This window comes from Drosophila willistoni (genome assembly GCF_018902025.1).
Source record: "Drosophila willistoni isolate 14030-0811.24 chromosome 2R unlocalized genomic scaffold, UCI_dwil_1.1 Seg167, whole genome shotgun sequence".
Classification (NCBI taxonomy): Eukaryota; Metazoa; Arthropoda; class Insecta; order Diptera; family Drosophilidae; genus Drosophila; species Drosophila willistoni.
The window spans coordinates 17,501,630-17,529,003 of record NW_025814050.1 but is presented as its reverse complement, the minus strand read 5'-3'; the positions used below and the strand labels follow the sequence as shown (position 1 = coordinate 17,529,003).

Sequence of the window (27,374 nt, the reverse complement as noted above, 5' to 3'; positions counted from 1 at the left end):
TGGAAAATTGTTTTTCTTTTGCACTTTTCCCTAAATGTAATGCCTTATAAATTATAATGCATAATTTTAATTTGAGATGTCCATACTAAGCAATGCTGATCTGTTAAAGCATTCACTTTGTCTTTTGTTCTCGGATTTTTGCTTATTGGCCAAACTAGGCTACTAGTTATTTATAGCCTCAATTAGCATGTCAAAGCCAGTGAAAGCTTTAAGCTGTCATTAAAAGCTTTTACTACTCATTCCATTGTTGGCCATGATGGCATGTTTGCCATAAAAATTAACTAAGATTTCAGCATGAATTCACTTAAACAAGATTTCTGCTACATTTGCACAGGCAAACAAAAGAACCCAAGGACAAATAGATAGAGAAGCGAAAGAGATACACACACACACAAATACACATTAAACACATATACATGTGTGTAGTGTGAGTGTGTGTGCATAGTGAGCACTGTTTGATTTCACATTTTACCGTCTGACAGTGAGAAAGCCAGGCACAGGTGTAACTGCCAGAGCCAAAAAGCTGAGCAAAACCGTTGGGAAAAACCGCAGACTGGTGGAAAATGAGAATGGAAAGTATGTGAACTAACAAGGTAGATACATATGTACATACATATGAATGAATATGAATATATGTGTATACATTTTTGAGTTTCCCAGCGAATAGATATAAAAAGACATCTAAAAAGTGCAACAACAGTCCATACCATTTCTGAAATGTTTCATTAAATTCAAATTAGTCTTATGAAAACTTCTTCAATTTTGAAGATTAAGACCTTTAACGTCCAATGATTTCAACACAAGCTAAATAAATAGCTAAAGTGCTTAGTTTAAGAGTTGCACTTAATACTACATCGATATCAAAGAAAAATAAGTTAAGATCGTTGTTAAGCTTATAACATGTCAAGCTATGGAGGCTCTTTACATCATACCTGTGCTATATTTTGGGTAAAAAAGTCTACGGTTAGGACTTAAAGGCAAGTGAAATGAAGCAGCGATAAATGTGCTTCGGCTTTCAATCTCAACTCTTTCAACTCAATTCAGATTGATTACCAGATCAAACTATAAACTGATTCTCCTTAATTATAATTAAATTACGTTTAATAAAAATTTTCTTCTAAGTATTTCCTCGAATAGACTCGAATAAGTGTAGATTCGAATAACTCTAGATTCGAGGTATAAAAAATAAAGAAACAATTTAAAATCACCGTAGTATTTGATATATCATATCTTTATTTAATATCGAACTTCAGTTAAGATATGCAAGAATATTTAATATGAAATATGATATAGGATTAGGATAGGATTAAAAAGATTCTAGTTTTGAGTTCTAGTAAGACATCATTCAAATTTAGAAGACTAAATACATAATATTTATTTATGTTATGTCATATCTACAAAAAAACGTTTTTGCTCAATTTTGGCAAACTTTTAACTTGCCATTTTGAAGTGTTATTTCTTTCCATTTGTTATTTACTTAACTTAGACTTAGCGTGAATTTCTGCATAAAGAGATCGCTTAAAATGATAACTCACATCATTTTGTATCCAAACAAGATACAGAGCCAAGTATCCTTTCCTTTTTGGCATTTAGTTTTTGTTGATTTGTGACATGTAGAAAACCGAAGTCTAAACATTTGTCTGCATTGTAAAATTTCTTAGGAAATTCTCACAAATTCCACTTTATTTTAGTTACTCAAGCAAAAATCGCAACATTGATTGACAATTCACAGCCGAATTTTAAGACATAAAGTGTATAGCAAACAAAATACCAACCAACATCTGTCTGTGGTCAAAAATCCTCTTGTTGTGCTTTCCAAAATCTCAACAATTGCAATCTCAGCTAAAAAATATATATTCTCCGCCTTGTGGAGCAAGGCAACAACTAAAAAAGGGGGCAACTGTTAAATCAAATCATTGGTCCCATACTCTTGTCTAGATGCCTGACCAACAACAAGTCCGAAACTAACCGCAACATCTAAAAGGATTTTCGCATTCAAGCCGACATTTAAAGTCCCAGACTTGAGAAAGAGAAAAACATTTTACAATATTTACAGCAGCAATAAACTCATTTCCTTTTTTGTGAATTGTGTGGGTGTGGGTGTGGGGGGCGGGTTGGATGGCGTGGGCGAATGGTTTGGGTTGGCAAAGACAACAAGAAAAACGCACAGACAAAAGGAGAGTCAAAAGACAAATCCACTTCCTGTTGACTAAACACATGTGAGCATCATCCACAGTTGGAGGCAAAAAGTAACAGTTGAATGTGGAAAATTCTCATCTGTGTATTTACTAAATTTCCCTCTCCAACCCGTATTGCGGTGCCGGAGAATTTTCACTCTCTTTCTATTTGCATACCATACCAACTGGAAAATCGCAACCAACAGCACATTAGTTAAGTATAAAATTTTAATTGTGAACCCGGGAGTCTCAGAGTCCGAGTGTTTGCAAAGTTTTCCCTTTTTGTTGGACTACAATTTGTAAGCTGTGACATGTTGTGTGGCGCCTGAGACGGATGGGGTAGGCGGATTAGGAAAGCTACAAGCAAAATAAAAATTTGTGCAAATTTGGCTTGTGGCCAAAACTACTTTACAGTTATGTAGGCAATGGGCAGAGAGAAACGGATTTTCGTAAACATTTTTTAAGCCAATATCTAGATACTTACTTTTTTTTTGTGGATTGTTTCAAATGTCAGCCATTTAGTATTTGCTACAACTATGAATTTGGATTAGTTAAAAGATCGAACAAGAAAATTTGCGACTGATTAACGACAAAATGTGGGCTGAAGAAGTCGAACTCAAAGAGTTCAACAACATTCTAGGTATAGGAAAAATACTTCAGTGAGATTAAACCATTTTTTTTAGCGAAGAGATTCCAATTTCTTTATTGTTGAGTATCAAATATTTGTAGGTAGTTACAAGGAACTTAGTTTTTTGTTTCAGAACGCAACTTTTCTTTAGGGGTTATTAAATGTCAGTTACAAAATTATGTAGCATACTTTTTTGTGCAATTTACATACAAATACTTTCAACAATATTTTTTCATAATAATCAGAAGTTTTGATATACAATAATGTGTTTGATATAAATTTCCAAATACTTAGATAGGGCAGAATAAAGCCAATGCCAAATAAAATTTCCTGAATCGGAGAATGGATTCATGGATGGATTCTGACAATAAAAATAAATAAAATTAGTAAAAGGTAGTATATCTACCTAGAATTCTTATGACAAAAAGCGATTTGAGTTGAAATCCACAATTAACAACTTAAATTGATGAAAAATTGTTTTATCTAAGAAATGTAATCTTTTTGAAGATTTTGCTTGAGTCGGCTTAATCGCCAGGTTTGATTTTAATTACAAAAAGGTCGTCATCTGAACAGACAACATATATTTAAAATTTATTTGAATCATTGGGTGTCAAGTTTTAGTTACATTTTGATATCGTCTGGAATAAAAGAATAGCCTCATTAATATTTGAATATATTTTGAAAGATCTTTCTATGTAAGAAAAACTAAACCACTAAATTATGTATATTTTTGCTTGATTTACTAGGCCTTTTAACAATCTTTTCCAATCTGTTTTTTATATTAAATCGTTTTGAAAAAATAATGTTAAAATTATGAAATTTTCAATTAGCAAATTTCTTAAGTTGCTTTTAATTTCATAGAACCTGGCAGTCTCTACAATGGTATTCCTTTTACTCAACTCAATGCACCTTAGCAACCATCTTGAAGTGCGAGAAGATCGAAAAGGACGACAGCATCGAAGGCGTTGCCCAGTTACATAAACCATAAATGATTTACATGGGAGTCGGTGTGGAAAAGCGAGGCGAAGGATGTCGGTTGCTTTTTGTCGTTGCCGTTGTCATCGTTGTTGCAACTGGCAACACTTTTATCAACATTTCCTGCCAACAAGGCAACGAATACGAACGCATATGAAGGAAGCTGAGAACCACAGGATATGAGTATAAAACAAGCAGCCAGCAGAAAGAGAGTAAAATCCTTGGACCCGAAAACAAAAAACACATGAAGAATAATATACAGAAAAAAGAACAAAAACAAAAATTGTTTTCGGCCTTTAAAATAGTTTGTTGCCTACTTTTCAAGCAAAAATGATACGGTCCATGCTCGTCTCTCTTTCTTCCTCGCTTCTGTTCTGTCTCTCTGATAGTTTACTCTGGGCAAATATGCACTCTTCAGTTTCCTCCAGCTTCTGCATATTGTATAACGATGCATTCAGTTTTCGTTTTTCTTTTTTTTACTTTTTGTTTCGTGCTTCTTTTTCTCCTTTCTTTTTTTGGTTCCACCAAACAAAACTCTTATCAGCGAGCCATTTCCCTTTTGGCCAAGTGTGTGTACGCCCGTTGGGGCTAAGAGGGTGTAGGGCATGAGAGAGGTAGCAGAAATTGTTTAAAAATAGTTCGGCAAAGTGGAAACCGAGAAGAAGCAAAGAAAGGAAAAAAAATAAGCAAAAATTGGTAGCAGAATCTGCTCCCACACCATTTCAAGTGAAAGCCCCAAAGATATGAAATTTTGTGCTCGAGTGTTGAAAGCAGAAGGGCAGCATATCTCGTTCCCTCTTTCAGTGCGTGTGTGTGTTTGGGGATATATATGATAGGAGGGTTGTGGAAGGGGCGTGGCATACGCTGTTGTCATTTATTGCCATTGCTCTCTGCGTAGTTTTCATGTAATTTTCAAGTATTTTTTGCAACACCCAAAAGCGGTTTGCGCTAGCTTCTCCGCAATGCAGGCAAAAGTTTTGTCGTCCTCCCACATAGACACCCACACACTGCATGTGTTACGCCGCCACGGCGCGCTCCCTTCTGGCCCATCTCTTTTCTTTTTGTCCTCTGCCGAGTGCCATCGTCTGGCCCCAAAGCTCACATCAGCTAAGTAAATAACATTTTTCGCACTCTTAGTCACGTTCCTAATCATTTTTATTTGGTAACTGTTTGGAAAATGTTTGCACAACCAGCAGCAGCAGCAGCAACAGTAGACAACTACCAGGACTCTCTTGCTCTCTCACTCACTTTCTCTCTCTCACTCTGCCTGTCTCTCTCTCACACTCACATACCCACTGACAATATTTGTTGAAATGAGCTTTGGCACTAATATCGTTTATTAGCTTGGCACTTGAGTGTTTAAATGCTGAAAAATTGTTCGTGATAGTCCTTGCCAAGTGCCCAAGTGCAGGACATTCGACTGAAGCACAGCACAGCAAAAAGTCTAGAGAGACGAAGAGAGTAAATGGGGTAAAAAGGAAGGAGGGGGCTTAACACATTGAAGGTCCTCGCCATTGCCATCGTTGAGTTTAATTTGAAATTAGTTGAACAGTTGCCGGTTTTGGTTCGGTTTCGGTTACTCTTCCCCTTTCGTTTTTTTGTGATTCTTTTTTCTGCTAACCAAGCATTTTTCGCTCTGCTCAAACAAGGAACAAATTTTCCGGCCTTTTTTTGTCTTTTTTTTTGTGTGTTATTGTTGTAATAGGTCGTGGGTTTAAATGACTAGAGATAAAGTTAGTGGCATGAACAGAGAAAAGGATGAGCCAACAATGTGGAAAACATCTTGACAAGGTCAGTGAAGAGTATTGAGTGCGGGACGATTTGGAGGGAATTGGTGGTTAATGGGGCTTGAAGAATGAGTAGATATTTTCCCCAAAAAAAGGGAAAAAACTTGGAAAATATCCTGATTTGTGTGTGTGTATTGTTTATTGTTTACATAATTCAAGTTTGTCTCATAACAACTACTAAAGTCTTTAAGTAATAGTAATAGGAATGATAAGCCATAATAAACTTGCTTGACTGTACTATGTCCGAAATGTTTTCAGAAATTTGTACCTCAACCAAATTTTTTCCATCTAAAGGTTAGGCTTAACACAAACAAACTCAAACCTCAATTCGAAATTCCAATTGCATTTTCACAGTTTTTAGTTGTGTGCGAATAAAAATTGGTATAAATATCTTCTGATGAATTCACAACTTTTTATCAATATTTTGTACTTTGACATTATAATTACATAAGTATAACATTCAATTCGTGTATTTACTTATATTTGAGGAAAAATCATCCCATTGAGGATTTGTGAAGGAAGCAAACTAATGGCTTTTTAGCCTAACAAGAATAATTTGAAGTAGTTTGGTTATAGGATTACAAGTATTTAGGATTAGATTAGTTTGTGTATGTTGTATTCAGTTCAATTTCTGTCATCTAAGGTAAATTCTCAATATCCTCTCAGAAATATCATAATTTGCTTAAGTGAAATGTCGGAAAGAAGACTAAATTGAGTTTGCATTTTCTTCCATAAACCTTTGCTTAGTTACCCCACACCAATTAGTTTTCTTAACATTGAACACTAATCTAATGTAGAAATTTCTAAAAATGTGATACAAATTTTTAAAATCAAATAGAATGATTTTAGTTATGGTTCTCGGACACTTTATTGTTCATTGTTTCGTTTAATCTGTCATAAAATGAAAACGTTGAAAGTCATTTAAAAAAACTGAAAATTGCATAAATGTTTATGTTAATCTCTTTATTATAACGATATATTTTATATATTTTTGTCCAATACGTGGAAAATTGAATTCAATCTATCGAATTCCTTTGATAACCATCATTTCTATTGCTTCACGAATATTTCATATATCGATTATTGAACTTGATGGTGTGTGTCTGTGTACAGCAAGCTGATGGCTATGCAAAAATATCAAAAGCGACAATTGAATGTGGTCAGGATATATTTACTATATAGATATATCCACGTACGTGTATATAAAATGTTTTTTTGTATATATGTGTGTGTTGGTTTTGGGCGTAACCATTGTGAGTGGTGTGGGCGGTGATTGCCGTCGCTGGTGGTGCTGCTGCTGTTTGCATATTGTTATTAATTTTCATTTTGAATGACATGTTGACAGTCACTTTGACACTGACAGCTTTTGCCTTGGCTAAAAACTACCAAACGAGCAGACAGAGCTAAAAGAGAAATAGAGTTGGAGACCAGGAAACGTTGCTGCCAACAGCAACAATAAGGACGATGATGACAATGATGATAATGTTGGAGATGATGATGATGACGAGGACGACCACTCGGCATCAAAAGGTTTATAATTTCAAAAACTGAAGCATACTGAAGAGTGGCACGTCAACAACAATGTGCAGCAGGTGTAAATCTCACACATATTTACGATGCATATACCAAGAGAGATATACATATATACTTTCCTTTGGCCCAACATTCTCTATCTCTCTGTGAGTGTGTATGTGTGTGTGCGTTTGTGAGTTGCCTAAGCCAGGCTTAACTTTCTGGCCAACACAGCAGACACTTCCTTGACTGTGTTTCTGTTTTGCCACTGATAAGCCACAGCAACTGCAGCAGCAAGCAGCAACCCTTTGCCCATCTTTAAATCTGTCAGCTAATGACATTTTTATTGTAGAGTGAGCCATCTTCTCTCTCTCTTCCCATGTCTCTCCACCTTCCTCTTTCTCTATGTCTCTGTCAAGTGACATTCTCCTTGGGGTTTAGTTTTCTACACAAGATTTCCCTTTCTATGTTTTCGTTTTTTTTTTGTTTGAGTTGCTTTCTTAATTACCCTCTACCCTGTTGGCCATCTCGCCTCCAACCTTTCGAGTAATGTTGGCTCAAAGGTGGTGGGTATGCAACAAATTGTTGCGATGCAAATAACCCAAGTCCCAGCTTGGGGGCTTATACCCTAGATACCCAGGGACACAGCAACTCAAAAATAACAGTAAAATAACGAAAGAAAATGCGACATGAGAATGCTCTTGGAATTTCATGAAAAACTATGGAAAATTTTCAAATATAGGTAAGATTTTTTTTATGTCTTTTGCGCCATGGCACACGCGATCCACTGAACGTGGTCAACGAATTGGGCTATTGCTGTTTTTTTTTTTGGTTTTTTTTGGTTAAACTTTATACTGTACGTGAGAGAGCAAAGAAAAACAACCTTCAGCGTCGTGGTTGGCCTCTTCTATGTGCTTACACACACACCGACACATAGCATGTACGAAAAAAAAGTCCTTGACCAAAGCGGCGTATACGTTATATTTGACTTAGCTTAGCTGGAAGGCGGTCGTCATATTTGTTTAAAGTTTCGCTTTTTTCTCTCCCTGCGTGTGTGTGTGTGTGCCAAGTCTAAACAGAACGGACTGAAACAAAGCAATTGGCAAAAAGGCCTTGGAACAACAACAAATAACAAGAAGAAGAAATGTGGGTTAAAGATTAAGTCTTTAAGAAATTTTTCGAGTTTAAAACAAAGGAAAACTTAATAGATAGATTTGCTTGACAGATGAAAAAAGTAAATCTATGTGAATCTCAAATCAAAACAATTTGTTTAAATAATTTCCACTTTATATGCTCTTTAGGGGGGAATATTTTTTAATTAATTTTAATTTTTAAACAAGGAATACTTGCAAGATTTATCCAACCACATTGGAAAATATTTAAAAAAGAAAAGGTTTGAAACATTTTCATTTATTGAAAATAAATTTGTTAATACATTTATTCCATATGATGCTTGATTAATAACTTATTAAGTTCTTAGTTACTACAGTTTTAATTGGTCTTTGTTTGAGTAGCTCGGTATCTATTAGATACTATCCAAGAAGTTGTTGTTGTGTTATTAAATACCTCCTTCTTTTCCTAAAACCACCTCCTTGTGTGTAACTGCTCTAGAAACTAAAGCGATTTGCACTATAATTCTACGATTTAAAATCTTTTAATATAGCATTGCTCATTGTTTCAGAACCACTATACTGATTAATATATACATACATAGTTCCTTCCTTATCTTATGCTCTTTCTCTTGATTCTGAGAAGTGGCAGCAACTCATTCGGCGACATTGCCGCCACTGTCGCCGCCACAATCCATTACAATCACAAAGCTAACGCGGGCAGACACAACCAGAAGCAGATATATACACACACACGCACACAAGCACAGTCATTCAGTCAGGCTGTCATTCAGCAATAATACCACAAACCGAAAACGCCTCACAACTTGCCAAATGTGTAAGTGGTAGCCACCCACCTCGATTCGGTCTCTGTCTGCTGTTGCCTGGTCTGTTCTGCTCTGTGCTATTCTGCTCTGGTCTGGGCCTGGTCTCTTCCCTCACTTGGGCGCCAGACGTCGGCTTACCGACCACATTTGTCATTTAAGCTCAACGAAATGTAATATGAAAATCGGCATGAGTGGAAATGTCATCGTGCATTGTGTGCAGTTGCCCGAATGAGAGAGCGGCACCAGCAACAGCAACAAATGATGTCAATGTACACTGAAAGAAATTTCACATATAAAAAAGGATAAACAAATTTAAAATTAAAAATGAAAACACTGTCTCCATACGTAAATGTTAAAAACAGTCTTATGAAGTAGAGTAATTTCGATAACGATCTAGTTTAGATATTAAACACAAAAAGATTTCAGATTTCTTTTCAGACTTCAAAAATTAATCATCTTTAAAGTAATCGAAATTTGAAGTACATCATAATCCTATAAGTTTCTGTAGAGTTATCCTGAAATTATGAGGTTTCAAACTAAGCTTACTTTTTACCGTCAAGTAAGACTAATGAGAATAATTTTCATTATAGAAACTTTCGGTTTGACCTTCGTTTTTAAGGTGGACTTAACACAGAAAGCTATATATATTTATTGCTGGTCCTAGCGTGTTTTGAATAGTTACGAAAAATGTATCTAAATATGTGCTAAGAAACTAAGTCGACTTAAACGACGTTAAAAACTATTTAATGTTGATATTTGCAATTCGGGAATATGTAATTTTTGACCCCAAGTCAAATTTACTCATTACGAAATCCACTTTTATATCCTTTTATTCTCATGCTCTTTTTAGCTGCAGCTAATTATAAAACTTAACTGAATTTTTTGTCAGTGTACAACAAGGTATTCCTGGTGGCTTGGTGGTTTTTGGTGTCTCTGTATGTGTGTGTGTATATTGTGGAATTTCCTGTCAAGCTAATTTCCTTTGGGTGCAACGCGGCTGTTGCTGCTGCTGCTGCTGCTATTTGGTTGAGTTGAATCAATTCACCTGCATGCTTAAAATATTTTTTCGTGGAAAGTATGTAGATATATAAACCAACTACATATAGTTATACATATACATATACATACTTGCGCCACTTCTACATATATTTACACATTCCGGTATATGCAAAAATATTTCAAACATTGCATATTTTATAGTTTATTGACTGCAGGTGTGGAGTTGGCTGCCCTTTTTGGCAATTTACTGCGCGTAGTTGACACAAAATGAGCGTCATGTAGGGCGTCCCAGTTGGTTGCCAACGTCCCCCGCCTTTCCCCCGGTTCACCATTGCAGCGAACAAGTTCCTCCATTTTGCCATTTACCACCTTGACTTGTTTGCCAATTGCAGCAGAAACTCGTGAAGTTTATTTTTTTTATTTTGTTTTTTTTTTATATTTTTTTCTTTGGCCCTGCTCCTCTGTAATGTGTCGCTACATTTGGGAATTGTTTTGTATTTGTACACACACATAAATAAATATATATACATATGTGTGTGTGCGTGTGTGTGTGTGTGTGTGTGGGTGCAATTTACATGCACAAGCGAAGAGCTTTTGGTGGCTCTTGGTCGCTCACCTCCTGGCGTGTGTTATTAAAATTTATGTGCGAAAAAGGTGTCGAAAAGCGGACATGGGACATGGGATCCACGACCCAAAACAACATCAAGAGGATGGGGCAACATGAGTTACAAGAGTTACAACAAGCAATGGTCAAATGTGAAATGTTTTTGAAACAAGAAAAAATTTTTGTTCAACAATATGACAAAAATAAATTACTTTGAGTGAAATGAAATTTTGTTTTTATGACTGATGAGTATTTCTAAACATATTTTTAAAGAATTTTAAATTAAAAAGATATATGTTAACCAGATAAATCATTGTTTTTATAATCATTACCAACTTAATGACCTTAATCTGATACAAAAAAAAGTAATCTAAAAAGCTTAATTACGATTTTATTAATTGCATATTCCTATTACCCTACTCAATTATCTCTACAAATATTTAAAGATATTTTATGCAATTAGGAGTAGGCTTAATTCCATGCTGAACATATTAATGTTCGTACTTCTTATAATCTTTTGCCTCTATAATAGTCCCAAAAAATATTTCATTTATTGAAAATAATTTAAATGAAAAAAGTTCCAAATAAACCAACTATTGACTTGTAAAGTATAAAATTGTTTGTTATTTTATGCTTGTCTCATCTTTTTTGCAGCTTAAATTTGTAAGCTACAGAAAATCCATAATTACAAAATTCTACAAAAATAAAATATTAACAAGAATTGAAAGAAATCTGAAAAAAAATAAAAACTAATAAGAATCGGTTCTTAATTTCTTTTAGTAAAGGGCAATAGTTTGAATTGAAAATTATACCAAGTAACAATGGCTATAAATTGAGTCTTTAAAATATGTATACAGCTAGTTTGGAGCCCCTTAAATCAATTTTAATATTAAGCCACGTAGAAAATATATTAAAAGAAGTTAGAGAACTTCTGAGAATAAGTAAAGACTCATTTACCTGTTCTTATAAAGTTATTTCTGATCTATTTATCTATCTATGATCTATCATAACAAACCATATAATAAAGACAAAACATTATAGAAACCAGCATTCAAAGTCTAAGTAACCCATTGATAGAGCCATAAAATATTTTAAGTAGGGATGCAAAACAAATAAACGCAATCATTACCATTCACAGAAAGAAGGCAAATAAAGACAGACAATGAATGCTCAAATCGTTGTATAAATAGCAATAAACAATAGTCAAAGACTAGGCGGATAAATTTATTTGTCTATCTTTTAGTCGGTCTAAAAAAAAATAAGAAACTTCTCCTCATTAAACTCCCATTCGCTGCTGCTACCCCCCAACCTTTGGTAGCATTAATGGAGCTGTCCTTTGTGTTGGCTTAGAGCCAAAAGTAAACTCAATTGCAATTGCACAGCAATAACAAGAACAACAACAAAAAGCAAACAAACAATGGAAAGATGCCTATCAAAACCTATAAATAAATTTACCATTTGCCAACTCAAAGGCAACAGAAACGCTAGAAATATTCGTGAATTAATGCAAAGATGTTGTAGGGAGGGGGGCCGCAGAAAAAACACGCATACGTCCTGTATGATAGGCGAGGCCAAAGAAAATTGAAAGTAGAGGGGCAAAAGCAATAAAAACCCTCAAGTTGGCAGCGCATTGACGATGCCGAACGTGAATGAGAAATGCTCCTTGCTACCTATACACACACATACATACATACATACATTCGTAGATGAAGTTGACAACAAAATGGAGCAAATACATGGTTCCTGGCCCAGGTTCTGAGTCTTGCACCTGCGGCCTAAAAGTATGCAATAAAATGGCAAGCGTAGCAACCGTCGTTTCTTGTTGTCGCCGTTTTGCATTAGGCCCTGCGAAATTGGACTTGGTTACATTTCTTCCTTTCGCTTCTTGTCCTTCTCGTGTATCCATAAAAGCCTCTCATGGGAATAGATGAAGGTATGATGTATTTCGCATTGATGAAGAGTCAAGCTCGCATATACTTGAACATAATTTTGCATTTTTATTTCAAACTTACAAATTTAAAACCCTTTTTCTTCTTCTTTGCAGGTGAGTGAATGTGAACTAAATATTTTGACTCATTTATTGGTAAGTTATTAAAAAGGATTAACAAATAAAATTAAATAACACTATAAATTGTTATCGTTATCAACAAAAACCTAAAGATGGTTATGGAAATTTTTAAAATCTAATTTTAAGAGAGACTTTTCTTGGAATATAATTAATATAAAGTTTTCACTTTTTTGTAAATGTTTAAATATTTTAGACTACCAAAGTCAATTTCTCCAACATTTTTAAGACATTTTTAGGAGAATTATTTTTCATTTTTGAATATTACTCTTTACATTATAAAACACACAAATTTTTCTAAAATATTTGTGCTTTAAAAGTTAAATTACTGAAATTATAATAGAAGCCAACCTGTCAAGCCACTCAAAGCCACTTTATGACATTACAGGATATAGTCTAGTCTATCAGAATTTTTTTATAGGTATTTTCAACTGTTCTCTTGGTTGTTTGCTATGCGCTTTTAATTTGACCGCGTCTGGCGGTGAAAAGCGGCAACATTCAGAACGTTCTGTCGGCCTTTCCTTTGCCAACTCAGCGGCGCAGAAACTTAATTTTCCGTCTTCAATGCTTGTTGTTGGTGCTGTTATTGTTGACTTGGGGTTTTTGCATTTGCAGTGGCAAAGTTTTCCAGCACAGTCGCTAAAAACTTTAGCCATTTGTTGCAACAATTTCCACAGAGAAAGCTAGAGACAGAGAGCAGAAGACTATTTGTTGCTTCGCTGGGCTCGCAGACGATGTGAAGAAGATGAGCGAGAAAACCAATCATTTCTTTACTCCTTTATCACCCAAACAGCATGATCTCTCTCTCTCTGTCTCTCTCTGTCTCTGTCTTTACATACTGAGGTCTGTGAAGAAAAAATTTTAATATACTCGTGAATCGTTAGACCATTGGCTGGCTATATGCCATGCCATTCGTGTCACGCAATTTTGTTACAAAAATAAATTTTATTTCACTTGGCTCTGTCACCCTGAGCCAAGACCCCTCTATCTGCTTTTATTCATCCTTTTTCATTTCATCGGGCGTTTCGTTGTCGTCCTGTTTATGAACTCCAAGCGCCCTTAAATTGTCTTTATGCCGTTGGGGGCATGTCCTTTGACCCCAAACCTGCTTGGCAAATATTTTTGCGTTTTGGCAAAATGACATCCTTTGCAGCAGTTTTGTGCTGTGTTTTTTTTTTTTTTTTTGTCCTTTTGGCAAATTTAGTTTACGTTACGATGGTTGTCTGATTGCATATTTAGCCAAGCGTTTCCTGGGGGAAATTAAAATGTACTTTTAAAGACGCCTGAAAGTAGGCAACTCTCAATAACTACATTTCCAACATTTTTGCTTACACTTTGATCACAATTTTTTCTCCGTTAACAATTTTACATTTCTCTCCTTTCTCCTTTCTTCCTCTTATGCCACCTTTTCCATTCTATCTCACTTACTACTGTATTTGAGCATGACAAATATTATTTCATTTACCTTTTTCGCGTACCTGTCGCCGTTATGTTATTCAAGTGCATATATTTGACAAGTGAGCACAGCGAAAAAAAATCAAAAAAAGGGGGAATCGGTTTCTGTCGTTCAACGATGCACTTAGATATTGATTTCAAATATCAATGCTAATGAATGGAACTCGGGGGAAATGGAACTTGGAGTTTCAAGGACCAAAGTAACAAGAGCAGTTCATTGCTCTCCACTTAAAACCTCTTGAAATATCTTCATTTTATTTTACTTTGAAATAAGAGGAAACAAAAATATGCAGCATTTACTTTGCTAATGATTTTTGTAGACATTCGTAAGTATTAGAATGCATTCTGATTCTTGGCACAAGCCAAACTTAACGAGTTATAAAGAGACACCAAATTGTATTTGGCCGGATTTCCGAAAAATCGGAGGGATCTTAGTGGGCAACAAGTTAATCAATTTCATTGAAATAAAAGAGAAACAAAGTCGTTTAAAGTGCCCATTTCTGTTGGAATTTAATTATGGATGGTATTAATTCAATTTCAAATCATCTAATAGACAGTTAAATAACTTGCCCAAACTTTTCTGAAATTGTAAACTAACAATTTTTCATTAATTCTTGAACTATTTTTTTGTTCTAAGTATTTGCTTTATTTAATCATTCTTTATTGAGTTTATGGGTCTATTGACATTTCCTTCGAATTCCTGTTTTTTGGTCACTGTCGTCTCTCGAGAACATTTATACCATACCACAGAGATAATGCCGAATATCAGTCCCAAAGTAATGCCCAAAACTGCACAACCAGCCATAAATGCCAGAAAATGCACTTCATTGAGTAAGTAAGCCAATAAATCGATTATGGGCTGTACGATATGAATGCAGACAACTTCAATGGGATTGGGAAACATTTTTGTTATAGTATTGAAATTGTATATGTATCAATGTTTTTGAAAGTGGTAAATATATCAAGGGCTCCTGTGATCTGTAACTTGTGAGGCGAAAAGAATTAAAAATCAAATTTCCTTCTCTGATTTAACAATCAGTTTAAATTTCTTTTCGAATGTCAATCAGTATGGACTTTTCGGATTATTTTGCCAAACAAATTCTAATTTTCCATTATCATTTAAACACGGACTATGGTTTACTTGTTAAAGTGGCCACTTGCATAGCCTTTGGAGCACTTTGCGGCTCGCTGAGGAGTCTGATCACATTGATTGTCTATCAAGTGGCCTTGCGTTTGGAATCTCGTCAATCGTCATCAATGAGTCAGCAATATATGTGTGACTATGACGATTCGGATATGGATCTAGATGATGGGTATACCGATTTAAATTAGCAACAATTACAAAGATAATAGAAAAGAATAATAATTCAAATCGATAAAGTGGCCTTGTCATTGATCTGTGTGTCTGAAACTGAGATATTGTAAGGCATAAGCCCTGTCCTTAACAGGAAAAAAATGTCTTTGCTTCCCCTTCAGACTGTCTCAAGTGGTGCAGCAGTTTTGATACAATCTCCCGTTTTCTCCCTAGAATATTTACCAACCAACCGACCAACCCAAGTCATTAGCACATTTTTTGTGTTGCCTTGCTTTAAATTCAATTACTCTCCATCAAGCCAAAGCCACATCAATGAGAAAATGCAAGCTACCTTCTGATGAGAGGCCACCTCCCAATTTGCCCCCGAACCTCATCACTGCCTCCACTTGCCACACACTCGGCTTCTCCGTGTCTCCATCTCTCTGGCATGGCATGTGTTTGCTTCGAAGCTGTGGCCCAAGGCTAAAAATATTTAATAAACCATATCGTTTCTTTTTTTGTATTTTATTTCATAAAATTCTTCGATGGTTTTTCCTTTTTTTTTTTGTTGTTTGATTCTGTGTTGATTTTTCGCAAATAGCTTGAAGCTATTTTTTGCACAAATTTTATATAAAATATTGGCTGTCTTTTTTTTTAGGTTTCCTTGTTATTGACGTGTGGGCGGCAAGTGTGCGAGCATGTGTGTGTGTGTGTGTGTGTGTGGGTCGAAGGTCATGACTTGATTTAAAATTAGCCAGGCTGCTTAGTTAGCTTTCGTTAGTGTACAGAATTTTGTCTTTTTCTGGCTTCTAAAGATAGTTAAATTTTTAACATTTTTTTTGTTTTACAGGCAAAAGGTCAAACAAAATATTGAGAATATGTATATATTAGACCAAGTCTAAATATGTACATGTAACAAAGTGAATTCAAAACTTTATAAAATTGTTTATTATGGATAAACAATGGAAAATAAGTCTCATATGCTGTTTAAAGGAGTTAAAATGTTGGAGAACTGAAAAGAAGCAGAAATTAAAGTAACACAAATCATATAAAACATTTCATTGGAAGATGAAATTTTTCTGAAATAATACTTTGTATTAAAAAATGTATTCAATTTTTCCTTAAATAAACGTTTGAACTATTTTCAAATATAATAAAAAGAGGTGAATCAGTTAAATACAATAAATACTATTACAAGAAGTTTTATTGCTAAAAAAGTATACAAATTCTTACTACTCATCTATCATTTTCCCCCAAAACTTTAATGTTTTTGAAAAGTATTTGTATATTTATAAAGGATTATATATAATGTTAATTAATATTGAAGTAATACAAATAAATTCAAATGGTTTTTGAAAAAAAATTAGCTGACAACAAAATATTTTCTTAAAGTTCTTGTCATTTAAGCTCTTTATGTTGGTTTACTGCTAGACCCTTTCCATTAAAGAAACGCACCAAATTTTTCCATTTTAACAAAATAAAATATTTTATTTCAGTAAAAAGCAAATGCCTCAAATTACACACACAGTTGGCTCGTAAACTCACCCGAAAAAAATAAAATAAATAAATCCCGTACATAGAACACTCTAACCAAGTGAACTGCACACCAAAAACTCAAAGCGAGATAGATAGAGTTCAATGCACCAAGTTGAAAAGCAACAAGCCGGGTCCAAAACCGTCAGACAGAGCTGGTGTAAAATACTTTTCCCCAGTGGAAATTCGAGAGCCGGAAAATGCAACTCTGTCTACGTTGTCGTTGATGGTGCATATAAAAATGCGCGCTGAGCCGTTGCCTAGACAACGAATCACTACAGCGAACAACATCCCTCAGCCTACAGTACAGTATATAGTATATGGACATGTTTTCATTCTAAGCCTTCATCTCTCAGTCGTCGTTATACACGTCACGGAAAATTGTAAATATTTTTCTATGGCTGTAACTCTCTCTCGCACACACACACACACACACCCGGAGTACATACACAACATATTCATTCATATCGGATGGAAGAAAAATTCTTGTATGAAATGCTCATGTTTCAATGAAATAGAAAACCTTAATGAATCTACCACCCACCTACCAACCCCCACCCACACCCATTTGAGGTTTTGAAGGATTTAAGAGAGTTTTATCCCGCTACACCGACTGAAGTACTTCTATACCAAATTAGAACAAAGTCTACCCCGGATTTGTCTCTTACAACTTAACTTAAAATATTTGGGAAATTATTAAGTATCTAAGACAATATCTAGATCTCATCGAAATTTAACAATAACAATTAACTAAAGCCAATCTCTAACCTCAACTTCTTAATATAGTAATTAGAGGTAAAAATTTATTCAAATACCAAGTTTCGGAAAAAGTTAAATGTTATTTCTCTTAATTATTATTATTAATTAAGTGAAGCATTGAATCATTTCATTTATCTATCTTATTTCTTTAAAAAAAAAAATCTAGAATTATAAATTCTGGAAAAAATTGTCTTAAAACTATTAAGATTAGTTTGTCAATTAAGTATAATCATTTTATTAAATTGTTGAAAAGTCCAAAAAATTATTCATTTTATATATTCAAGTACCAATAGTATCTGTTCCTCGGAGGGTGTGAGGGTGTGAGTGAGGGATATTAACCCTTAAAACTCGAGATTTTACCTCTAAAACTGTTCGAATTTCAATATATTAGAACTAATCTCCCTAAAAATGCTCGATTTCCTTGAAAATTCTTAACATTACAAAAAATGTCAGCTTAACCTGTATAGAGTTAGAAGATAATTAAAAAGAAAAGTTAAATAACTCATATACTAGACTAGAGACTTTCTAAGTATAGTCATAATAAAGTTCTTTATTCTTAGAATTTTGCACAATTTGTATAAATAAATTGCAACAATTGTAGGAGTTCAAGTTAGAAACTTTTTAGCAAATAATTAATTTTACGAGTGTCATACTAATTTCTTTTTAAAAAGAGGGTAAAAGAGGTACTTTTCTGTTCGAATATTTAATTTCTTAATGATTTCTTTCATGTTATTTATGTATCAATTAAGCTACATACATAGAAAGGCGCCTTCTACTCCACAACGGACGACCACTTCAAAATCCCCCATTCGCTAGCCTATGTCAAATTGCAACGGCAAAAGTTTTTCTTTCCGGATTGCATTTGGAAAATTTGCCACGGCAACTCCCAGTGACAGCTGTTTTATGTCTCAACGACTGTCACGAGATTGCAGTTATGACACCCTAAGCGCCTTTTAGCCCACCCGTGCAGCCCTCATCCTAGACCTGTGCGCTGAGCCTTCAGCCCACAGCCCACAACCCGCAATCCTCTCTCCCATTGCACCCGCGTAACGAAATGAAGCTTAAGCTTTGCATTCAAAACCAAAAGGCCCCGCCCACTAAATGAATTATGTGAGGGTTGGGTTTTTTGAGATTGGTGATTAAATACACCCATTCAAACCACCCCCTTTACCCACCATTCCCTGCCCCGTCCTGCTCTGCCCTGCTTTGCCTTTCCTTTGTCTTTGCCACCCATTCATTCAGTAACAGATTCTCTTTCAATTCGTTTGCTGTCGTCTTCTTCAGTTGCATTGAAATATATTTTTTTGCAATTATAACTCTCTCTCTCTAAAAAAAACCAAACCAGAACTGGAGTAATGGGGTTCCTGTGTCTGTTTCTGAAATGTTGTAAGCAGCATTTTTCAAGTGGTTTGCGGCCAACACAATGCTTTTGGTCTATGGAGGGAAGAGAGCATTGGATGACTGGCGAAGACAAAATGTATAAAGTAAGACAATGACAACGTCGCGAGAATATTGCCAAATTGTTGAAACTAGGCTAATATCTGCGGGTAGCAGAGACATGAATAGCAAGCCAAGAGAATTTGGTACCAAACTGTACTTTTTAGCGAAAACAAATTGAATCTCATTTATAGAATTAACATGTCTTAAAGAGGTCTAAGGTCTAGGAATTTTAAAGGATTTGGACTGTTTATTTAGACCCTGAAAGGTAAGCTCTATTTGGGTCTTCAGAAAAGCAGTGGTCTTTTAACAGACCTAGATCTGTTAGAACTGATTGAGAATTACAAAATATTAAATAAAAACTATTTCCGTAGAAAAACCTAATCTTGGAAATATTTATTTTTAAGAACTTTTTAGCGAATTTAATTGTTTTTATTTTGTGTTTTAATTTGTGTAATTGTGAAGAATAAAATGACAAATAACTATTTGAAATTGAAAAGAGAAATTAATGAAAAATTGTTAAACTGTCAATTTAGTCACATCTCTTTAGTTTAATAATCATTTCGATCCAGTTTAAAGACTGAGTAAAAGCTTAATAATTTGTCATCATAAAGAAATGATAAACCTTTCATTTGAGGCCCTAAACGTATTGTATTAATCACCATTATTGAAGTCATTTACACAATGACTTCCTAGTAACATTTGTCTGATGAAAAACTCAATAGATGGGAATATGCATTTCCGTTAACACTTCATTTCCATAATGTTCAACCGAGAGAAGACACGTCAACTACGCTCAACCTATATTCATTTATTGAATCGTGGCTTTTTTGTATATACCGCCTGGCTACTCTATGGCATATCGCGAGTTTTTTATTTTGTTAAGTTGCGCTATAATCGTAAGACACATTCAATGGAAGAGTTTCAATATCATCGAATATTCTTTAAACTAATGCTAATGTTGAAATGCTTTCCAATACTACAACAATGCATGTTTTATTTCACTTTTGGTGCCTTTCTTTGGCTCTATACATTCCGAGTGGAAAACCATGAGGCTCAGAATTTTCATATATCCTGGATAATTCAGGCTATTGTGCTTCAGTCAGTTCGTCGTCTGGTAGTGTTCTTGCATTCAAAAACTGATCGATTGGTTATTAAAGAACTGCTGCATGAAATTTTTTATGTGAATAGCACCATGGAACGGAAATTCGGTTTGATCTATCGTTGTGACTTGAGCCTTTTGAGTTTATATCTTTTAAAATTAATGATATTCTATATAATGATGGATTCCCTGTGGCACAAACCATATTTTTGGTGGATAAATTTCTTTTATTGGGTTCTGATGGAATATTGCATATTGGGTTATTTTGTATATCAATTGTTAGTGCTCAATTGGTGCTTTAATAGTACAAGGTCTCTAGAACGTTTTATTGATCATCATCAGAATTGTGATGGCATAAAAGAGTCTTATCATCACCGTTTAACTTGTCTCTTTAAATTGCATCTTCGCATCTCGAAGCTACATAAAACTTTTAACAAAAAATTATCGTGGCTAACAAATTGCATTTATCTAACAATTTTTACTTGCATTCTCAATATGCAAATGCTAATCGAATGTTCGGTGTTTGGTATCGATCCGTTGGAAAATAAATTCTACATAATATCCGATGGCTGCCTTGGTCCAGTATTTGTACCCATTCTCAATGTCCTTATAATGGCCGTATGTACGGATCGATTCCGTAACTCTGAATTGACACTTCAGCAACAAATAGTGATTATAAATGAAATGTATATGACAAAAGGAAAGCATTTGAGGGGTCTCAATGTTATTAATAATGAGGTAAGTTAACCAAGATAATTAGCTTAAAAGTATCTTATTCTGATCTTTGTTTGTAGCATTCATCATTGATTATACATCAGAAATTGGATCCAATGCAGAATTTGATTATATTGAGCACCAAATGTGACCGAGAGTTTGCTTTTGATTATATTTTGACAGTCATAACGACAGCATTATCCTTTATACAGTATACCATATCGAATGGTGGCAAAATTGATGAGTGTCAATCGCATAAGTAAAATTGAATTGCACTTAAAAGCACTACCAAACAAATTTTCATCAATTTCATGTCTTATGCTAATTGTAAGATATTTTCTTGACAAATAAATAATTTAGGAATAATCAATTACCCTGCACAAACGAATTCAAAAGATTGAAAAAAATCAAAAAACCACAAATAATTCTCAGATGTTTTATTAAGGGAAATACAATTATGTCATGCACTTTTCTATAAGATATTGTTTCTACAAATTTTGAAAAAGAATTGTGACCAAAACACAAAAGCTCACATAAAAGGTTATGAATATTTTTATTAAAGTAAAGCTAAAGTTTAATATTTTATTAGCCGAACCTTGAATATCAAGTTAATAATTTAATTATGCTAAGCCTAAGGCGTAGCATAATGTTAAATAGAAACTAACTGAATGGAATAGTTACATATTATGAAACAAAATAAATTTTTCAAGCATATAACAAAAGCTGGAAATATTTACTTCATATAATACTTGGAACATTTTCTTTTTAGAAGCTATTTTTTACCTTCCGTCTGACCCCCACCAAATGTAATATATTTTGCGATTTCAGCAGGTTTACCAAGTGAACCTCTAACCTTTATTCCGCCCATGGCCGCATCATCCACAAGATTGTGCACCTTTTTTTCATCATGGATGTTAGAAAACCAGCAACAACTGTGCCCACATTAAACTCAATAAAATAAATGTGCAGCCATAAATTACACAAAGGGCGTCAGTTACATAGAAACACACACACACACATATACACAGAAGCAGACACTTTCAAAGGGGAAGAGGAGGAAGATGAAGAGCAGACTATGCAAAAATCGACAAGTGCCACAATTTTTTATGCAAAATAATCCTTTTTCAACTTTGCGGGGCGGCTCATTGATGAATTATAGCAAATTAATTTTACACTAAAAGGCGACAAAAGCTAGGCACAATGACATGCCCCTCCCACCCCCACAATTTCCTAGCATACTTCATAGAGGAGGCATTTGAATGGTCCCTGTTAGCTCAGCTTCTTGGCCATGCATTGAGTACACGAGGCTTATCAGACCATTTGCATGGCTGGCGTTGCCTAGGCAAACAGTTTAACCATATCAAATTCAAATTCGCATAAATTTCGGAGAGCTCCAAACCAAAAAAGAAAGAAAAGAAAACCTAAAAAAATAAATCGATTCTCAGCAGGAAGAACTCTGCTCCATTTTTTTTTTTGACAAAAGTGGGAGAATGATGATGAGTTGTGGGGATGAAAGACCCCATCAGAAAGGAACTCTAACCAAAGTTGAATCGATTATTATTTTATCGTCTGCTTTGTAGAGTGTTGTATTGGGGAGACACGTTTCTTTTTTTTTCGTGGTGGGTTGTGAAAATAAATTTAAATGTACCGGCAAAATGTATCAAAAATTGAATATTTCACATTTTTTTTCCTTCTCTCTCTCTCTCTCTCTGTCTCGTTTCTCCACTCTGTGAAAAGTGGGTGCAAAAAGTAAACCGTCAAAATGGTACGTGACTGTTGAATGTTGATTGTTTGTTGAACTGTTGTTGCTGGTTTCTACTGATGTGTCTCGAATTTGGTTTGAGTTTTTGGTTTTGGTTTTGGCATTTTTGATAAGTTCTTGATAAATTGTGTGGAAAGTATACGAGATTTAAACAGAGTTGAAATTAGAATGATACCGTTTAAAGAAAAAAAGTAACAATGCTTTTAAACATTTTCTATCAGATGATGTTTAAGATCCTCGAAGGCTAGTTTAAGTAACTAAAAATTGATATTTATGAACGAACTGACACTTGACCAAGGGAGAGAAAATTTAAGTTCCAAGGATCAATACAATTACAATTACATTTTTTTCAACAAATTCGTCAAAAAAAAGTTAAAACAAAAACATTCATTCCAGGCAATCTAAAGAAATGTGTAAAAATAATGCCAAGAATTAAAACTGTGCATAAAAATATTAAAATTTAACTGTTTCATTGTGTCAACAAAAAAAAAGAAGAAAATAGAAAATAAAGTTCGCATTTTTTTTTTAGTTTTTTAAAACATAGAAAAAAAAATTATATACTCAGTTTAAGCACCTTACATTGGCAAGACACAGCAAGTTTTTAATCTTAATTTTGTTTAAAAAAATAGGTAAAGGATTAAGAAAATTATAATATAGCAGTGTCATTAGAAAATTGACAGAAAAAATGCTTCCAATCAGTCTAAACTGAGCTTCATGTGTGTTTTGAAACCCCTTTTCATACAATTATTGAAACATATTGCAAATTACGTAATGCTTTGCCAATTAAATGAAATATGTTTCCTTTCGAAGGGGCCCGAAAAGTAGGAAAATTAAATATATTTTTTTTTGGCCCTCCTAAATCCCTAGAAACGTGAAAACGTCAAACTCAATTCCGCACTTGCTCAAGAACTAATTAAGCATTCAAAAACGTTTTGGGCATAAAGTTTAAATTGTCTGTGGGCGTGGCCAGAAATCCAATAATAAAGATGCCGACGACGATGTCGACAAAGACGATGGAGACGCTCATAAATTATGGCAAATTATTAAGCAAGAGTCACAGAAAAGTTTCGTTTTGTTTTTGTTTTTGTGTGTTGTTGTTCTTGTTTTAAGCACACGCGCCAAATACAAAGTGAACTGAAACGTCTTTGAGGGTGATTTATTTTTATTATTATTGGCGGTGAATTTTAAATCAAAAAGCGTTCACAAAATGTTGTGCAGAAAAGTATGCTATACATTTTGTAAGCAGCATTCTTAGACCAATACAAAGAGATGGGAGAAATTGAGAAAGAGAGAGAGGTAGGAATGCGACGGCAGCTGCTTTTGTCGTTATTAATAACTGTTAATTATTCACCATTATAACTATGCCAGAAAGTGAAGCAAAGTAGACAGCGAGAAGCAGAGAGAGAGAGAGAGAGCGCAAAGAAAAGTGTAGACTAAAAGTACGCTTTACTTGAGTTTTTGTCGTCCTGGTCCAGTAGTGAGTTTGGTCTAGTCATTTCAGTTGCCTTTTCATGTAGTTTGGCATTATATTTTATGTGCTTCTTAGTTAACGCCAACACCGTCTCCCACTCTCTCTCTCTCTCAATCAGTCTGTCTCTATCTCTCCTTAGCATATTTACATATTATTAAAAAGTTTTTCCCCCTAGCTCAGACAAGCGAACAAGAAGCAAGAGATGAAATAAGTAAAAGTATAAGTAGAAGAAAGAAAAGCGAAAATTTTCTATTTTGCCTTGGCTCTGAAAAGTTATTGAAAATTCATGAATAATTGACATTTATTGCAGTTGGCACAAGTGATGGTCGATAATGGGCAAATGAGACGACTCGTCGTCTCATCCTTTTGGGTGGCTGTGGCAGCTATAGTTAGTGTCTGTGTATATGTGTGTGTATCTGTGTTTGTGCATTGCATAGACATAAATATTAAAGTAGCTTACATACTTAATTGTAAATTATGTATTCAATTAGCTATCCCAGACGTTCAGTCTTAAATGCTGCCTTTTGGCCTGCTGCAAGAAAGTTAAATCAAATTTTGCCTAGAAATTGTATTAATGTATAAAATATTTTGCTCTATGCCAGCTGCAGGTCAAAAAAGATAATTTTAGAATGATATTTAAAGCTTGATTATGGGATGAACATTTAAAAGATCAAACATCTAATGAATAAATTCACATAAACATCCAAATACATTCAATTACATACTTTCCCCATCGAATTCTCTTTAACTGTATAAATATAAGTGAATTTTTGAAACTAATTTTTTTTAATAGCTAAACAAAGCAAATACGATTTTAACAAAAATAAGTTTAGTTGCAAAATATGATTTACAAATTTATCATGAAACTTAAGCTCATTAAAAGTATTTTACAACAATTTTAATGAGAAGTGAAGTGATCATCATCCAAGCATCTGATGGACTAAACTAGGAACAGGTGCATCTGGGTCGCACCATCATTTTTATACTTTTATAAGAATAATATCCACCACGCCAATGGTCCCAATTCATTCCTGAGTAACCCAATTTACTGTCAAATTCGCCTCCATAATACTGTCCAAAGAGATTGCTGAAATTATAAAATTAATATAATTACAAACCACTTTTGTTAAAAATTATTTGTTTTTATTACCTGTTCTGGCAGTTCTTGTACCACCAGGCACCACTTTTCCCAATCGCACAATTATTTTCTCCGTCATAGGTAGAAAATTTTTGACCTCTATGATAATCAAGCGAATCTCCTGCATTGCCCGTATAGGTTCCTAATTTGCTCATTTTATACGACTCATGTTCATTTTCAATGTAAAATTCATCGTATCGAGCGAATCGAGTGTTTCCTTCAAAGTCCTCCAAATGAACATATAACTCATAGCTCTGAGATTTGGTAATGGCATGCAGTTTGTCGAGGCCTATAAAGAAATCACCCAGAAGATCTCCAAAACCTTCTTTGTATGTAGCCCAATCTCTAAAAAAATTAAGTTCGGCATTTGAACGACTTGCGATTACTATATAACCTGCTCCTGCGATTTGAGCATTACAGAGGACCGGAAACGGATCGAGGCCAGGAACAGTGATTTCAAAAATTCCCTCTACACCAAATGCCCGCGGACAAGAAGTCAAAGGTCCTGTTATATTGCCAAGATTGAGACTATCATTTTCAATGACAGCCAATATGTTATCATTCAAACTAATAAAGATGCATATTTTATAAGGATCATTTTACTTTCAGTAGTTATATTTTACCTTGTAAAGTTTGAATCACTATACTGGATCTCACTGTCTGAAAAATTAAAAGATTGAGGTATTTTTTCTTCACTGCACTTAATTTTTCCTAGGCATATCACTGCCAATAATATCAAAACGACTTTCATTGTTAACACAAACGGACTAATCATTTTTACTCTATAAACCTGTCTTAAATACCATTTGAAGAACTCAAGTTTTTTTTTAATTGTGAAAAGTGTGATAAGATAATAGTAAATTGACTATTTAGTCTAGTCTATTTATGAGTAATAATTCATATTATTGTTCAAATGTAAATCATCAACCACGACTAGCCTTAAGTAAAGCAAACACTCAATGATAACAATCTATTGTAAAATTCAGTGGAAGTTCGCAAACTACTCAAATGATAAGGCTGATAAGTTAACTGAATGATACAAGTAGCAATTTTGCATTTGGTTTTGATGACAATATTGAAATCATCGCATAAGAAAAAGTATACTCATAAATCGGTCTGTGTAATATATCGATTTCTAAATTAATTTTGTATAAAAACATTATACATATTAAAAACTCAACTTAAGTATAAATTTGTAGTAATAATATTGCCAAGGGAACAAACAATTAAGCTGATTAGTTCCAGAGAGATGAGTGCCATGATAAATTACGAAAGTGGAGTACGTTTTATTACCTAATTAGTTGATATGAAAATTAGTACTAGCATTACACTAGAACATAGCAAAGTTCATTCATTTAGTTGTTTCGAAATTATAGATCAGTAAACATTGCTTCCGCTAAAGAAATGTGGAGCTGCCTTCGATTGCTAACCAAAATTCTCGTACTCAATGTTTTTAAATATCGATCTAAAGAGCAATTGTTTTTTGTATCAACATTTTGGTTATTGTCTCAGAAATGTTTTCTTTTCATTATTGCCGGCCCGTTTTTATTTTTTTATATTTGCACCGTGTGTATGCTTTACCTTGAAGCGGGAAATTTCAATCAGACCGTTATAATACATTGCTCTGTCTCTTTTGTGTCTTTTTTGCGTGACTTCTGTGGGCTTAGTGTGAGTTGGTGTTTGGTTTATAGGGCCAATGAAATTTGCCAGTTAATGAATCAATTGATTAAACTAAAAAAAATTCACCGTGAACTTATTGGCAACGAAGTGCATATAAGTCGAATACGTTTAGTGGCACATTTTCTACGTGAACTTATCCTATCTATGTATTTTGTTTATGTCTACTGGGCAAGTTTAGGCTGGTCATTCGTATTTCCACTTTATTGTCGTTCAATGATTGCTATATACTGTTGCGATGTGTCTATGATTTGGCATTACCATTTGATTGAAGATCTGGACAACCTTATTGAAAATTCATCACTGCGAAAAGAACTTAATTGGCTTCAATGTCTGGAGTATTTAAAAG

At 34.3% G+C, this 27,374-nt stretch overlaps 4 protein-coding genes across 4 annotated transcripts in view; 2 read left to right on the top strand and 2 right to left on the bottom strand.

Annotated features, from left to right (window-relative positions):
- LOC6642254 (discoidin domain-containing receptor 2) overlaps nt 1-27,374 on the top strand; it is a 180,986-nt gene that overhangs the window by 119,173 nt on the left and 34,439 nt on the right. The window lies entirely within an intron of this gene.
- LOC26529944 lies at nt 14,701-15,548 on the bottom strand. The gene has a single exon (XM_047010896.1). It carries the CDS (start codon nt 15,040-15,042, stop codon nt 14,788-14,790), a length of 255 nt encoding a protein of 84 aa, XP_046866852.1. The 5' UTR covers nt 15,043-15,548; the 3' UTR covers nt 14,701-14,787.
- LOC111518542 (uncharacterized protein CG1339) lies at nt 19,925-21,240 on the top strand. Its single transcript, XM_023175653.1, has 2 exons — nt 19,925-21,001; nt 21,058-21,240. The coding sequence occupies exons 1-2, from the start codon at nt 19,925-19,927 to the stop codon at nt 21,238-21,240; spliced, it is 1,260 nt and encodes a 419-aa protein (XP_023031421.1).
- LOC124460334 (microfibril-associated glycoprotein 4-like) lies at nt 25,018-26,100 on the bottom strand. Its single transcript, XM_047010894.1, has 3 exons — nt 25,972-26,100; nt 25,361-25,915; nt 25,018-25,297 (listed from the first exon to the last, which is right to left on the bottom strand). Exons 1-3 carry the CDS (start codon nt 26,097-26,099, stop codon nt 25,156-25,158), a joined length of 825 nt encoding a protein of 274 aa, XP_046866850.1. The 5' UTR covers nt 26,100; the 3' UTR covers nt 25,018-25,155.